The 16272-nt window shown below is 52.9% G+C and overlaps 2 protein-coding genes across 2 annotated transcripts in view; one reads left to right on the top strand and one right to left on the bottom strand.

The window, feature by feature from the left end:
- The window catches only part of LOC140715698 (lysophospholipid acyltransferase 7-like), a 170944-nt gene extending 166973 nt beyond the window's left edge, over positions 1 to 3971 (bottom strand). The window contains exon 1 of the mRNA XM_073028067.1: positions 3787 to 3971. Coding sequence (XP_072884168.1) covers positions 3787 to 3971 — 185 coding nt within the window. The remainder of the gene's footprint in view (positions 1 to 3786) is intronic.
- On the top strand, positions 438 to 11921 carry LOC140716009 (small ribosomal subunit protein uS4). The gene is made up of 5 exons (XM_073028647.1): positions 438 to 507; positions 4064 to 4173; positions 4404 to 4526; positions 5288 to 5474; positions 11686 to 11921. Exons 2-5 carry the CDS (start codon positions 4077 to 4079, stop codon positions 11861 to 11863), a joined length of 585 nt encoding a protein of 194 aa, XP_072884748.1. The 5' UTR covers positions 438 to 507; positions 4064 to 4076; the 3' UTR covers positions 11864 to 11921.
- The last annotated feature ends 4351 nt before the right edge of the window (positions 11922 to 16272 follow it).

The raw sequence follows: 16272 nt of genomic DNA, 5'->3' as shown, positions 1-16272 counted from the left end.
ATTAAATCACATTTGTTTTCTGACTTTAACCCCGACCTCTTTCAGAAACGCACATCTTAATTTACTTTGACTCTCACAGTATTGAAATCCATTAAATGTTTAAAGGCCTCAATAGAGTGGCTATGGTGAGTCTAAGACCGGAGGACACAGACTCAGAATAGAGGGCCGTCCTTTTAGAATGGAGATGAGGAATTTTGGTGGTGAATCTGTAGAATTTTCGCCACAGGTGGCCGTGTAGGCCAAGTATATTTAAGTCAGAAGTTGATAGATTCTTGACTGTAAGAAGGAGGATTAGATCAGCCATGATGAGACTCAATGGACCTGTATCTCACATTGAACAATGAGAACTTGTCCTGTGACGTAGGGCGGAGCGAGTCCGGCGAATGGGCGAAGGGCACGTGACTGACACACGTGGCTCGTCGCGCCGGCCGGAAGTGAGGCGCGAGCGCTCTATATAAGGCAGCGCGGCCGGAAGTTCTTTCTTTCTTGAGGAGGAAGTTGCCGGAGGTAAGGGCTTCGTGTCTCGCGTGTTTGGGGGGCCGGGGGGCTACGGGGCCACGGGGATGTAGAGAGGCCTCTGGAGCTCGGAGTGTCCCGGGCCAACGGCGTGGGGTTTCGGAGTCCAAGGGGAAAAGGAGTGGCGGCGAGCCCCTACGGCCCACGAAGCTGTGCCGATCATGTACTTAATTTAGAAATTGCACTGAGTTTCCCGTAGCTCTCTAAGCTCCGTGTACCCATCCAGGAGTCTCTGAAAAGACCTTCCACCTCCACCGTCGCCGGCAGCCCATTCCACGCACCCCTGACATATGTTGTGTATTTGCTGCTAATGCCAGTAATATATCAGAGAGTTGTATATTATGTTATGTACTTAAATATTTGTTCTCAATCTTCAAGGCTGCGTCTGGGTGGTGCGTTAACTCAAGGGAGGAATGAAGGGGGTTCAAACTGTGATGGCGGAGGGAGAGCTTGTGTGTTGGGCGAGAGTGATGTGCACGTGGAGGAATGGATGATCAGTGTCGCTCAGTCCCGGGGGAAGGGGGGAAGCAAACGTGGAAGGCTTGAGAAACAGGTGCTGGAAGCATGTTGCAGGAACCCAGTCTTCTTCCTTGCGTGTGCCTGCACTCGCCTTCAGAGTGGGTCCCTGGCTCAGACCTTCTGCTAAATCTCTAGTGTGTTATTAAACTGGGATTGCTGTTCCAGACACCCGGCAGGCTTTCTAAGGACAAGACCCTTCATTATTGATTGGTTTTCCATTGTTTCGCATTCCACTGTTCATTCAGATCAGATTATTACGTGGTGCATCGAGGTAGAACAAGGGAAAACTGACAGAACGTGGAATAAAGTGTGACAGTTACAGAGAAAGCGCAGTGCAGGCAGTCAATAAGGTGCAAGGGCTATGATGAGGTAGTCTGTCTTGTATACTGTGAAATCATTCAGTAGTCTGATGAGATTGGGATAGAAACTTAAGCATGTCCTGGTGGTATGTGCTTTCAGGCTTCTCTTCAGAGGACACTGCCTCAGAATAGAATGACATCTATTCTGAATGGAGATCTTTAATCAAAGAGTGATGAATCTTGGAATTTGTTGCCACAGGAGGCTGTGGAGGGCAAACCATATTTAAAACTGAAGTTGATAGATCATCACTAGGGCATGAAGGGATACAGGGAGAAGGCAGGAAATTGGGGCTGAGGGGGAAAGTGGATCAGCTATTATTAAATTACGGAGCAGACTTAAGTTAAATGGTCTAATTCAGCTCTTGTATCTTTCAAACATGAGGAAATCTGCAGATGCTGGAAATTCAAGCAACACACACAAAATGCTGGTGGAACGCAGCAGGCCAGGCAGCATCTGTGGGAAGAAGTACAGTGGACGTTTCGGGCCGAGACCCTTCGTCAGGACAAACGAAGGGTCTCGGCCCAAAACGTCGTCGACAACCCGTCGATTGTGATCGACTAGTCGATTTTCGAGACTTTCCCAGTAGATCCTGAAAAAAAAAGGAAAGGTAAATACACAAATACTGTTGAGATTGTTTCTGGGTTGCAGGGTTTTAGTTCCGTTCTTTCTGCCCAGTGTGCATGTGTGTAGTTCCACCACGCACTACACAGTGTACTTAAGTGGTCCCCAACCACCAGGCATGATACGAGTCAGCTGCACCTTTCCTCATTCCCTGTCACGCCCACTGTTGAACCCATGCGAGGTCATCAGTCACTTAAAGGCAGTGATACCCTCGTGCCAGGGATTACTGGTTGGCCTCGGGTAACCGGCTGTCTTCACGCGGCCGGCGAAAAGTGCCGTTGCTACTGGCCTGGAGAGTGGACAGATGCCGCCTCTAAACCTGTTTAGCACACTGAATGTTTGTGTGAAACCCAGGCTAAAATGTTCACAGACAACCTAATTCGGGCTCAGGGTTTCATAAGTAGCTGAGCAGCTACCTCACTGCGATCTACTGAAAGTCGTCTCTTGAGCCAATAGTCAGCCAATAGATCCTACAAGGGGGTGGGCACGCGCCCTGTTGCACTCCTCACTCAGTTGGTCGCTCTCTCCGGACTGCCACCGCCGCGGCCCCGGTACGGGGACCTCTGGCCCTTGTCCTCTCACCCCACCCACGACCAGCCGCACCTGGCCAAGGCATCTGGTGGTAGATGAACGGGAGGCTGTATAATGAGGCGATGAAGCCCTCAAAACTGCTTCGATACCCTGAGTCCAAGCACCCTGCACTTAAAAACAAACGCGTTGAGTTTTTTCAGCGGAAAAAATGTAAACCGTGGTACAAAAAAGGGTGGTGACCCCTGGTGTACATACATACATTATTTCTACTTCTGGTTTGTGGGGTTTTACTTGGTCTTTTCTGCCTGGTGCGCATGTGTGTGACTAACCGATTTAGTTGGTCAATCTTGCCTTTCAGTAAGGCCGAGCGAGGTAGGGGATCTTGGGCTTAAAAAGGTTGCATGACACATGACTAGATGCTGCCTGGCCTGCTGCGTTCCACCAGCATTTAGTGTGTGTTTCCTGTATTTTTCAGTCTCTTCTGCCAGAGGGGAGAAGAGAGAATGTGGTGCCTTTGATTATGCTGGCTGCTTTACAGTGGGAAGTATAAACAGATCTGGTCCATGGAGGGGAGGGTGTCTGATGTGCTGAGCTACCTGCAGTCACAGTTGCTGTGCCAAGTCACGCTGCATGATGCAGTTTGGGAGGATGGGGTTAGGGCGGGAGATCTCATTGAAACATGGTGGGGATCGGAACGAAGGACAGCAACAGCTTTGCTCGTTGACACGTCTCCCCTCCGTGGGTCACAACACACCTGACCTCAAATCTATCAAGGCTTTGCACCTGTCTCTAATGTGATTCTTTATTCTACATTTTTTGTTCTACATTTGTGCACCATGTAACAATCTGAGCGGTATAAAGAGCAAATGAGCAATTTATTTAGCCTAGGGTGGGTGGTGATGACTGAAGGTAGTCAGGTGTATTGAAAGCAGAGTTTGAGGGTTACAGGGAGTATGGGGGTGAGAGGGAAGAGGGAGTTGGGTGTATTTAAAACAGTTTGAGGGGGTTATGGGGAGAATGGGTGTGAGTGGGGATGTGAACTTTTGGCTGAATGACATTATTCTGCTCCCATGTCATGCGCAATTTTTGGGGAGTGTGGCCTTGGGTGGGGGCATGCACGTGGTTCACCATCCACGTCCTGTGCAGTACAGGGTCTGTGTTCTACAGTCCAGTGCGGCACCTGCAGGGCCCCCAACACACCAAACCCAGGGCGCAGAGTAACAGTTGAGTCCATAGTACCAGTCAGCTGTGTCCTGTCGCTGGCTGGCCTCCAGGACCTCGTACAGGCTGATCCTGTTTGGTCTACCCCATCTCTCCACTGGGCTAACTTCTGGTCCGTCACTTATTTGTTTGCTCTGCTCTCTACTGCAGCGAGGGGATGTTAGACCCTGCTCAATAAATCGCTGATCTATTCCCCACTCCATTCGCTTGCTAGTCTGTCCCTGTTTGCCCTCAATTCTTCCCTCCTGTCTCTTGTTTGGTCCGTGTCTAATCTGTTTCTCCCCCCCCCCCACAGGCAGTGAGCAGCCATGCCCGTCGCTCGGTCGTGGGTGTGCAGCAAGACCTACGTTGCTCCGCGGCGTCCCTTTGAGAAGTCCCGCCTTGACCAGGAGCTCAAGCTAATTGGTGAGTGGTGCCTGGCAATGGGGGAAGGTGTCTTAGCAACTTGAGGGGAGAAATTTTCTAAAGCCCCGGGGGCTGTCCCACTTGGAAACAAGGTCACAGGTCCCCAACCACCTTTGCTGGTGTTGGGAGGCAGATGAGGTGATGATCAGTTTTTTGGGAGGTTGGGGAGTTGGTGTGGGAGGTGTGTGGCATTTTATCTTGTGCTGACAGTTTTGTCTCCCCACTCCCAGGTGAATATGGTCTTCGGAACAAGCGGGAGGTGTGGAGGGTGAAGTTTACCCTTGCCAAGATCCGCAAAGCTGCCCGTGAATTACTGACCCTTGATGAGAAAGATCCTAAGCGCCTGTTCGAGGGTGAGTGTGGCTCCCTCTCTTTGACCCTGTTTGTTCAGGCCTGCATCAAGTCGATGATGACCCTGTTATCCCTGTCAGACACTGGCGTGGTGAAGCACTTTACATCCTGAGACTTGTGCACGCCCTGGTGAGTCTCTAGTCGCCAGCGTGTCCGTGCATGGGCAGTGTGAATATTTTAAATTCAGCATCAATTTAACCCTTCCCTCCCACATAACTGTCCTTTTTATTTCTATCATTCATGTGCTTCTCTAAATGTCCCTACCTAAATGTGTATCTGTGTTCCACACACCCTCCACTCAAAACGTCTGCCTCTGTCACCCACTCCCCCACTTCCCTCCAATCACCTTAAAGTTATGTCCACATGTCTCTGGCTGCCTGCTCAATCTCTGCCTCTTTATCAAGTCACATATCACCCTCCTTCACTACAAAAAGAAAGCCCCAGCTCTCTCTCAGCATCCTGGTGAGCCTCCACTTACTTTCGAACTGGACTTGCTATCTCATATAGTGCACACAATACTGGAGGAACTCTGCCAACCAGGACATTACTCCAAGTATGGTTGAACCAGGGTTATATAGAGCTGGCTGCAGATAGACCCCCAGCCCCAACTAAAGAAGGCCAACACACCATGCACCTTAACCCTATCAAACTGCTGCGACAACTTTGGGAATCTATTGACTTTGACCCCTCCTTATTGCTGAGACCCCTGCTGTTCGTTTTATCGTTATCTCACAGCTCTTAATGCCTCCCCTCGTACACCCAGGTAATGCCCTCCTGCGCCGGCTAGTGCGAATCGGGGTCCTGGACGAGAGCAAGATGAAGCTGGATTATATCCTCGGCCTGAAGATCGAGGACTTTTTGGAGCGTCGGCTGCAGACTCAGGTCTTCAAACTGGGTCTAGCCAAGTCCATCCATCACGCACGGGTGCTGATCCGTCAGCGGCACATCAGGTAGGTTCCCTCCCCATCCCCGTGGGTGCTGATCTATACTGACATGTCAGGGGAGCCCACCATCTCCTCCCCCATCCCTGTGGGTGCTGATCTATACTGACATGTCAGGGGAGCCCACCATCTCCTCCCCCATCCCCGTGGGTGCTGATCTATACTGACATGTCAGGGGAGCCCACCATCTCCTCCCCCATCCCTGTGGGTGCTGATCTATACTGACATGTCAGAGGAGCCCACCATCTCCTCCCCCATCCCCGTGGGTGCTGATCTATACTGACATGTCAGGGGAGCCCACCATCTCCTCCCCCATCCCCGTGGGTGCTGATCTATACTGACATGTCAGGGGAGCCCACCATCTCCTCCCCCATCCCCGTGGGTGCTGATCTATACTGACATGTCAGGGGAGCCCACCATCTCCTCCCCCATCCCTGTGGGTGCTGATCTATACTGACATGTCAGAGGAGCCCACCATCTCCTCCCCCATCCCCGTGGGTGCTGATCTATACTGACATGTCAGGGGAGCCCACCATCTCCCCCCCCCATCCCTGTGGGTGCTGATCTATACTGACATGTCAGGGGAGCCCACCATCTCCTCCCCCATCCCCGTGGGTGCTGATCTAGCAGTGACATGTCAGGGGAGCCCACCATCTCCTCCCCATCCCTGTGGGTGCTGATCTATACTGACATGTCAGGGGAGCCCACCATCTCCTCCCCCATCCCCGTGGGTGCTGATCTATACTGACATGTCAGGGGAGCCCACCATCTCCTCCCCCCATCCCCGTGGGTGCTGATCTATACTGACATGTCAGGGGAGCCCACCATCTCCTCCCCCCATCCCCGTGGGTGCTGATCTATACTGACATGTCAGGGGAGCCCACCATCTCCTCCCCCCATCCCCGTGGGTGCTGATCTATACTGACATGTCAGGGGAGCCCACCATCTCCTCCCCATCCCTGTGGGTGCTGATCTATACTGACATGTCAGGGGAGCCCACCATCTCCTCCCCCCATCCCTGTGGGTGCTGATCTATACTGACATGTCAGAGGAGCCCACCATCTCCCCCCCCCATCCCTGTGGGTGCTGATCTATACTGACATGTCAGGGGAGCCCACCATCTCCTCCCCCATCCCCGTGGGTGCTGATCTATACTGACATGTCAGGGGAGCCCACCATCTCCTCCCCCATCCCTGTGGGTGCTGATCTATACTGACATGTCAGGGGAGCCCACCATCTCTTCCCCCATCCCTGTGGGTGCTGATCTATACTGACATGTCAGGGGAGCCCACCATCTCCTCCCCTCATCCCCGTGGGTGCTGATCTATACTGACATGTCAGGGGAGCCCACCATCTCCTCCCCCATCCCTGTGGGTGCTGATCTATACTGACATGTCAGGGGAGCCCACCATCTCCTCCCCCATCCCTGTGGGTGCTGATCTATACTGACATGTCAGGGGAGCCCACCATCTCCTCCCCCATCCCCGTGGGTGCTGATCTATACTGACATGTCAGGGGAGCCCACCATCTCCTCCCCATCCCTGTGGGTGCTGATCTATACTGACATGTCAGGGGAGCCCACCATCTCCTCCCCATCCCTGTGGGTGCTGATCTATACTGACATGTCAGGGGAGCCCACCATCTCCTCCCCCATCCCTGTGGGTGCTGATCTATACTGACATGTCAGGGGAGCCCACCATCTCCTCCCCATCCCTGTGGGTGCTGATCTATACTGACATGTCAGGGGAGCCCACCATCTCCCCCCCCATCCCTGTGGGTGCTGATCTATACTGACATGTCAGGGGAGCCCACCATCTCCCCCCCCCCCCATCCCTGTGGGTGCTGATCTATACTGACATGTCAGGGGAGCCCACCATCTCCTCCCCCATCCCCGTGGGTGCTGATCTACCAGTGACATGTCAGGGGAGCCCACCATCTCCTCCCCCATCCCTGTGGGTGCTGATCTATACTGACATGTCAGGGGAGCCCACCATCTCCTCCCCCATCCCCGTGGGTGCTGATCTATACTGACATGTCAGGGGAGCCCACCATCTCCTCCCCATCCCTGTGGGTGCTGATCTATACTGACATGTCAGGGGAGCCCACCATCTCCCCCCCCCATCCCTGTGGGTGCTGATCTATACTGACATGTCAGGGGAGCCCACCATCTCCTCCCCCATCCCCGTGGGTGCTGATCTACCAGTGACATGTCAGGGGAGCCCACCATCTCCTCCCCCATCCCTGTGGGTGCTGATCTATACTGACATGTCAGGGGAGCCCACCATCTCCTCCCCCATCCCTGTGGGTGCTGATCTATACTGACATGTCAGGGGAGCCCACCATCTCCTCCCCCATCCCCGTGGGTGCTGATCTATACTGACATGTCAGGGGAGCCCACCATCTCCTCCCCCATCCCCGTGGGTGCTGATCTATATTGACATGTCAGGGGAGCCCACCATCTCCTCCCCCATCCCCGTGGGTGCTGATCTACCAGTGACATGTCAGGGGAGCCCACCATCTCCCCCATCCCTGTGGGTGCTGATCTATACTGACATGTCAGGGGAGCCCACCATCTCCTCTCCCATCCCCGTGGGCGCTGATCTATACTGACATGTCAGGGGAGCCCACCATCTCCTCCCCCATCCCCGTGGGTGCTGATCTATACTGACATGTCAGGGGAGCCCACCATCTCCTCCCCCATCCCCGTGGGTGCTGATCTATACTGACATGTCAGGATGGCTGACTGTATCTGTCCTCCTTCCAGCCCCCACACACACCCAGTCTCCTCCCCCACCAGTAACTGGCTTTAAGCTGTCATTCTAAAAGATCAGGTTTGCTAAGAAAGTACTTTTCAATGGTAATGGCTTGTAGTTTTATTAATAGGAAGCAATGAACATTCCACAAGAAGCTGCTGAAGGTGATGCAGAGCAGATAGGGAACAGGGGCCCTTCACCCAGCCCATTCCTGCTGACCCTATGCAGCCCCAGTTTCCTACGTTAAAACCTACTCCTCTGTTTACTATTCCACTGCCTCTTAAATATTGTACTTGCCTCAACTATGTCCACTGGAAGCTCTTATACAAACCACTCTGGGGGGGGGGGGGGGGGGGAAGTCCACTTGTGTCTCTTTTAAATCTTTCTCCTCTGACCCTGAATTTCTGCCCCCTTGTTTTGATGTCCTCTCCCTGGCAAAAGACTTGTCATTGCTCGTCTTGTTCCTCTCAATTTAAACAGTTCTGTAAGATCACCCTTCATTCTCCTACTTTCCAAGGAATACAGATCACCCCCCACCCGGTCAACTTCTCCCTGTAAGGTGTGCACTGTGGTCGTGAAAGCATCCTCTCTGCAATAGCTACGGCTTTCTTACAACAAAGTGGCCAGCAGTTCATATAACAAGTCTTTGATCCCAGTGTGCCTAAATCTAGTCATTAAATAACTAGTTCTTTCTGTCTGCACAGTGGCAGTCTCCCTGTGCAGTGGCCATTCCTCCCTGCACATTCCAGGTCCCAAAAGAAAAATTGCCCCATACATCTCCCCTCAGCCTCTACTGCCCCAGCATTTGTTCACCCTGTCCTACCGTAGCTCATTCCCTCTGGTATTAGCTGTCCACTGATAGTGTGCTCTCTGATATTTAAGTTCCCTCCGCACTATTTTGTATTCAAACGCCCCTCTTTTTCTGTCTGTACAGAACCTCAGCCCAATGAGGTAAAAACCAGCCCCCTTACAACTGGGGTGGCTTTATTCAGCGAGGTCAATTCGGCTGTGGCCGTATACCTCGCCTCGGGGAAAGAGGCAGGAGCTGGCAGCAGGCAGAGGTAAAGCTGTGTGGAAAGGCAGGAGCGGGCAGGAGTTTGTACTGTGTGGAAAGTCAGGAGCTGGCAGCGGGCATGAGTTTACGCTGTGGGGGAAGCCAGGAGCTGGCAGCGGGCAGGAGTTTATGCTGTGGGGGAAGCTAGGAGCTGGCAGCGGGCAGGAGGTTACACTGGGGAAAGTCAGGAGCGGGCAGCAGGCAGGTGTAACGCTGTGTGGAAAGTCAGGAGCGGGCAGCAGGCAGGTGTAACGCTGTGGGGAAAGTCAGGAGCTGGCAGCGGGCATGAGGTTACGCTGTGGAAAGTCGAGCTGGCAGCAGGCAGGTGTAACGCTGTGTGGAAAGTCAGGAGCGGGCAGCAGGCAGGTGTAACGCTGTGTGGAAAGTCAGGAGCGGGCAGCAGGCAGGTGTAACGCTGTGTGGAAAGTCAGGAGCTGGCAGCAGGCAGGTGTAACGCTGTGTGGAAAGTCAGGAGCGGGCAGCAGGCAGGTGTAACGCTGTGGGGAAAGTCGGGAGCTGGCAGCGGGCATGAGGTTATGCTGTGGAAAGTCAGGAGCTGGCAGCAGGCAGGTGTAACGCTGTGTGGAAAGTCAGGAGCGGGCAGCAGGCAGGTGTAACGCTGTGTGGAAAGTCAGGAGCGGGCAGCAGGCAGGTGTAACGCTGTGTGGAAAGTCAGGAGCTGGCAGCAGGCAGGTGTAACGCTGTGTGGAAAGTCAGGAGCGGGCAGCAGGCAGGTGTAACGCTGTGGGGAAAGTCGGGAGCTGGCAGCGGGAATGAGGTTATGCTGTGGAAAGTCAGGAGCTGGCAGCAGGCAGGTGTAACGCTGTGGAAAGTCAGGAGCGGGCAGCAGGCAGGTGTAACGCTGTGGGGAAAGTCAGGAGCTGGCAGCAGGCAGGTGTAACGCTGTGTGGAAAGTCAGGAGCTGGCAGCAGGCAGGTGTAACGCTGTGTGGAAAGTCAGGAGCGGGCAGCAGGCAGGTGTAACGCTGTGTGGAAAGTCAGGAGCTGGCAGCAGGCAGGTGTAACGCTGTGTGGAAAGTCAGGAGCTGGCAGCAGGCAGGTGTAACGCTGTGTGGAAAGTCAGGAGCGGGCAGCAGGCAGGTGTAACGCTGTGTGGAAAGTCAGGAGCGGGCAGCAGGCAGGTGTAACGCTGTGTGGAAAGTCAGGAGCTGGCAGCAGGCAGGTGTAACGCTGTGTGGAAAGTCAGGAGCGGGCAGCAGGCAGGTGTAACGCTGTGTGGAAAGTCAGGAGCTGGCAGCAGGCAGGTGTAACGCTGTGTGGAAAGTCAGGAGCGGGCAGCAGGCAGGTGTAACGCTGTGTGGAAAGTCAGGAGCTGGCAGCAGGCAGGTGTAACGCTGTGTGGAAAGTCAGGAGCGGGCAGCAGGCAGGTGTAACGCTGTGGGGAAAGTCGGGAGCTGGCAGCGGGCATGAGGTTACGCTGTGGAAAGTCAGGAGCTGGCAGCAGGCAGGTGTAACGCTGTGTGGAAAGTCAGGAGCGGGCAGCAGGCAGGTGTAACGCTGTGGGGAAAGTCGGGAGCTGGCAGCGGGCATGAGGTTACGCTGTGGAAAGTCAGGAGCTGGCAGCAGGCAGGTGTAACGCTGTGTGGAAAGTCAGGAGCGGGCAGCAGGCAGGTGTAACGCTGTGGGGAAAGTCAGGTGGTGGCAGCGGGCAGGTGTAACGCTGTGTGGAAAGTCAGGAGTGGGCAGCAGGCAGGTGTAACGCTGTGTGCAAAGTCAGGAGCTGGCAGCAGGCAGGTGTAACGCTGTGTGGAAAGTCAGGAGTGGGCAGCAGGCAGGTGTAACGCTGTGTGGAAAGTCAGGTGGTGGCAGCGGGCAGGTGTAACGCTGTGTGGAAAGTCAGGAGTGGGCAGCAGGCAGGTGTAACGCTGTGTGCAAAGTCAGGAGCTGGCAGCAGGCAGGTGTAACGCTGTGTGGAAAGTCAGGAGTGGGCAGCAGGCAGGTGTAAAGCTGTGTGGAAAGTCAGGAGCGGGCAGCAGGCATGAGGTTACGCTGGGGAAAGCCAGGAGCTGGCAGCGGGCAGGTGTAACGCTGTGTGGAAAGTCAGGAGCTGGCAGCAGGCAGGTGTAACGCTGTGTGGAAAGTCAGGAGCGGGCAGCAGGCAGGTGTAACGCTGTGTGGAAAGTCAGGAGCTGGCAGCGGGCAGGAGTTTATGCTGTGGGGGAAGCCAGGAGCTGGCAGCGGGCAGGAGGTTACGCTGTGGGGGAAGCTAGGAGCCTGCAGCGGGCAGGAGTTTATACTGTGGGGGAAGCCAGGAGCTGGCAGCGGGCAGGAGGTTACGCTGGGGAAAGTCAGGAGCTAGTGGTGGGCAGAGGTAATGTGGGGAAAGGGGGGGGTTGTGTCTTGTGTTTGGAGTATTGGGGAAGTGCTCATCCCTTCTCCAATCCTTCCACCAGGGTCCGTAAGCAGGTGGTGAACATCCCCTCCTACATTGTCCGTCTGGACTCCCAGAAGCACATCGACTTCTCCCTACGCTCGCCCTACGGAGGGGGCAGACCCGGCCGCGTGAAGCGCAAGAATGCCAAGAAGGCGCAAGGAGGTGGTGGAGCCGCGGATGACGAGGAGGAGGATTGAGCATCTCACTCTGTTCCCCAAACTTCCAGTGGCACCAATAAAAGTCTGTTAATTACCACCAGTGTCTGGTCCCTCCACTCAATTGGTTTACAAGGGCAGAACACACTGGACAGTTGGGAGTGTCGAGATAATACAAGTGGTGGGCAGTGCACATCTCCCATTTTTATATCCCTGGGCCAGACTCACAGTGGGAATGTTACATTTCATCAATTGAATTCCCTCTGGTCAGACTCACACTTGGGAGTACTGTGCATGGTTCCTGTCTTCATACTCCCATCCCCCGTTTTAACCCACATTGTGAGAAATGCACAGTTACCATATCAGTTTCCCCTGTATCAGACCCACAGCAGGAGAGCTGTACCCCCTGTATCGAACCACACCGGGAGAGCTGTACCCCCTGTATCGAACCACACTGGGAGAGCCATAGGCAGTTCCTGTCTAGGTTTCCATGTCAGATCCATACTGGTAGAAGGTTGCATGGTTACTGTCGTTGTGAAGTACTGTCTAACTGTTGTGTAAATTTTCAAGGGACCTATAGTTTAATTGATGGGGACTGGACTGGCATGGGTGGGCTTAACAATTGTGTGCCAATATTTGCCTAGCACCAGTCTCTGAGACTAACATTCTTAGGATGGATTTGGCATGTCCACAATGATTTTTACCGTTGCACCACAGAAAGCATCTGATCTGAACGCATCACGGTTTGATATGACAACTGCTCCACTTGGGTCTGCTGGAAACTGCAGTTGTGGGCACAGCTCAGCGCATCAGGGTGGAGATTCAGGAATACTGTTGCACTCGGATGCAGAACAATTTGTCAGTGTTTATGTAACAATTTTGTTTTGACTAGGCAGGGTTGTCAGCCTTGAACCTGGAGGACCAGTGAACCACTTTGACGTGTTTGGCATAGGTGACCTGACTCCAGCCAACATAGCTCTCCAGTTCAGGGACTCGGCTCCTGGATTCAATTCCAGACTTTTAACACTCTGGGGAGCTGTTACTCTTTCTATAAACCATCTGACCCCCTAGGTTGGGTCCTGGTCAGTGACTCTCGGGGTTGTGTTCTATGAAACGTTCCTGAGCCTTTGCATTACATAAAACAGTGAAGCTTCCTACACGCTCCCACAGTAAGAGTTGATCTCCCTCCACACTTCCATCACACAGTCCCATGTCAGACACAGTGAAGTTCTGTCCACACTATCCCATCACACGCTCCGGGGGTCAGACACACAGACATACTTTATTGATCCCAAGGGAAATTGAGTTTTGTTATATTTGCACCAACCAAGAATAGTGTAGAAATATAGCAATATTAAACCATAAATAACAATAGGTAAAGTATGCGAAGTGGAAATAAGTGCAGGACCAGCCTATTGGCTCAGGGTGTCTGACACTCAGAGGGAGGAGTTGTAAAGTTTGATGGCCACAGAATATGACGCTCAGTGTTACATCTCGGTGGAATGAGTCTGGCTGAATGGACTCCTTTGCCTAACCAGTACATTATGGAGTGGATGGGAGTCATTGTCCAAGATGACATGCAACTTGGACAGCATCCTCTTTTCAGACACCACCGCCAGAGAGTCTAGTTCCACCCCCATAACATCACTGGCCTTACGAATGAGTTTGTTGATTCTTTTGGTGTCTGCTACCCTCAGCCTGCTGTCCCAGCACACAACAGCAAACATGATAGCACTGGCCACCAAAGAAACAGCCTCGGTGTTCTTTGACCAGTCCAGTTTATTGTCAGTTCGTATCCCCAGGTATTTGTAATCCTCCACCATGTCCACACTGACCCCTTGGATGGAAACTGGTCACCGGTGCCTTAGCCCTCCTCAAGTCTACCACCAGTTCTTCAGTCTTTTTCACATTAAGCTGCAGATGATTCTGCTCACACCATGTGACAAAGTTTCCCACCGTAGCCCTGTACTCAGCCTCATCTCCCTTGCTGATGCATCCAACTATGGCAGTCATCAGAAAACTTAAGATGGCAAGACTCTGCAGTAGTTGAAGTCTGAGGTGTAGATAGTGAAGAGAAAGGGAGACCCCTGTGGAGCCCCAGTGCTGCTGACCACTCTGACGCACGGTGTTGCAAGTGCACGTTCTGTGGTCTGCCGGTCAGGTAATCAATAATCCATGACACCAGGGAAGCATCCACCTGCATCACTGTCAGCTTCTCACCCAGCAGAGCAGGGCGGATGGTGTTGAATTCACTGGAGAAGTCAAAAAACATGACCCTCACGTGTGGGTCTGATACAGTGGAAACTGATTGGAACTGCGTAGTTCTCCCAGTGTGGCTCCAATACAGGGGGAACATGTGGAAAAGTGTGGAGTAAAGTTACCTCCACATTGTCCTATCACACACTCCTGTATCAAGACACAGTGAAACTCCCTCCACACCATCCCATCACACGCTCCTGGGGTCTGACAGTGAAGCTCTGTCCAATCACACATCCTGGGTTTAGACATTAAAGCTGCACAGTGTCCCGTCACTAACCTTTGGGATCAGACACGGTGAAGCTCCCTACACACCATGCGGCCACTAGCTCTGGAGATCAGACACTAAAGCTCCTCCACATCGTCCTGTCACTAACCCTCGGGGTCAGAGGCACTGAAGTTCTTTCTGCACTGTAGGTTGTCTGCTGTCCCCAGTGGATGTAATTGATGTTTATTGGAACTATAGTCAGTTTCCGTCTTTCTGCTCAGCTGGTTTCAGAGAGACGTTGAACCAAGTCTGAATTAGACTGTTACAGGAAGCTGGCAAAGGGGATGGTAGCTTGCAAACACACACGTAACAATTTCACCCTGAGAGAGTCAGACTCCTGTCAGTGTACAGATCTCCCCCCCAATAGAGAGGAATGGGACACTGGTCAGTGTGCAGATCTCCACATAGAGAGAGAGGGGCACAGGTCAGTGTACATATCTGCCCCCCCCCCCCCCCCGAGAAGGAGGGACTGAGGGACACTGGTCAGTGTACAGATCTCCCCCTGTAAGAGAGGGACTAAGAGAGTTTACGGACCTACCCCTGAGGGAGAGGGACTTGGAGACACCAGTCAGTATACAGATATCCCCGAGAGACACTGGTCAGTATACAGATATCCCCGAGAGACACTGGTCAGTATACAGGTGTGTGAAAGGGTTACAACTCTGACAGAGACTTGACTGTCTAGTGTGTGTGTTAATGGAGAATGGTTTTTGAAAAGTTTAAACCCGTCTGACAGAGAAAAAGATGTCTGGTGTGAGTGAGTGCGTATGTGCGTGTTAATGGGGAACAGTGTGTGAGAGGATTAAACATTGCCAACAGGGAACAGATAGTCCTCTGTGTGTGTTAATGAGCAATAGTCTGTGAGAGGGTCGAATCTCTCTGACAGGGAAAAGACTGCACGATGTGTGTGTTAAACATCTCCAACAAGGAGCAGACTGTCCAGTGTGTGAGAGGGTTAAACATCTCCAACAAGGTGCAGACTGTCCAGTGTGTGAGAGGGTTAAACATCTCCAACAAGGAGCAGACTGTCCAGTGTGTGAGAGGGTTAAACATCTCCAACAAGGAGCAGACTGTCCAGTGTGTGAGAGGGTTAAACATCTCCAACAAGGAGCAGACTGTCCAGTGTGTGAGAGGGTTAAACATCTCCAACAAGGAGCAGACTGTCCAGTGTGTGAGAGGGTTAAACATCTCCAACAAGGAGCAGACTGTCCAGTGTGTGAGAGGGTTAAGCATCTCCAACAAGGAGCAGACTGTCCAGTGTGTGAGAGGGTTAAACATCTCCAACAAGGAGCAGACTGTCCAGTGTGTGAGAGGGTTAAACATCTCCAACAAGGAGCAGACTGTCCAGTGTGTGAGAGGGTTAAACATCTCCAACAAGGTGCAGACTGTCCAGTGTGTGAGAGGGTTAAACATCTCCAACAAGGAGCAGACTGTCCAGTGTGTGAGAGGGTTAAACATCTCCAACAAGGTGCAGACTGTCCAGTGTGTGAGAGGGTTAAACATCTCCAACAAGGAGCAGACTGTCCAGTGTGTGAGAGGGTTAAACATCTCCAACAAGGTGCAGACTGTCCAGTGTGTGAGAGGGTTAAACATCTCCAACAAGGTGCAGACTGTCCAGTGTGTGAGAGGGTTAAACATCTCCAACAAGGTGCAGACTGTCCAGTGTGTGAGAGGGTTAAACATCTCCAACAAGGTGCAGACTGTCCAGTGTGTGAGAGGGTTAAACATCTCCAACAAGGTGCAGACTGTCCAGTGTGTGAGAGGGTTAAACATCTCCAACAAGGAGCAGACTGTCCAGTGTGTGAGAGGGTTAAGCATCTCCAACAAGGAGCAGACTGTCCAGTGTGTGAGAGGGTTAAACATCTCCAACAAGGAGCAGACTGTCCAGTGTGTGAGAGGGTTAAACATCTCCAACAAGGAGCAGACT

The sequence above is a fragment of the Hemitrygon akajei genome, chromosome 24 (genome assembly GCF_048418815.1).
Source record: "Hemitrygon akajei chromosome 24, sHemAka1.3, whole genome shotgun sequence".
NCBI lineage: Eukaryota > Metazoa > Chordata > Chondrichthyes > Myliobatiformes > Dasyatidae > Hemitrygon > Hemitrygon akajei.
Note: the sequence above shows the minus strand (reverse complement) of the source record. Positions and strands in the feature narration are given on the sequence as shown.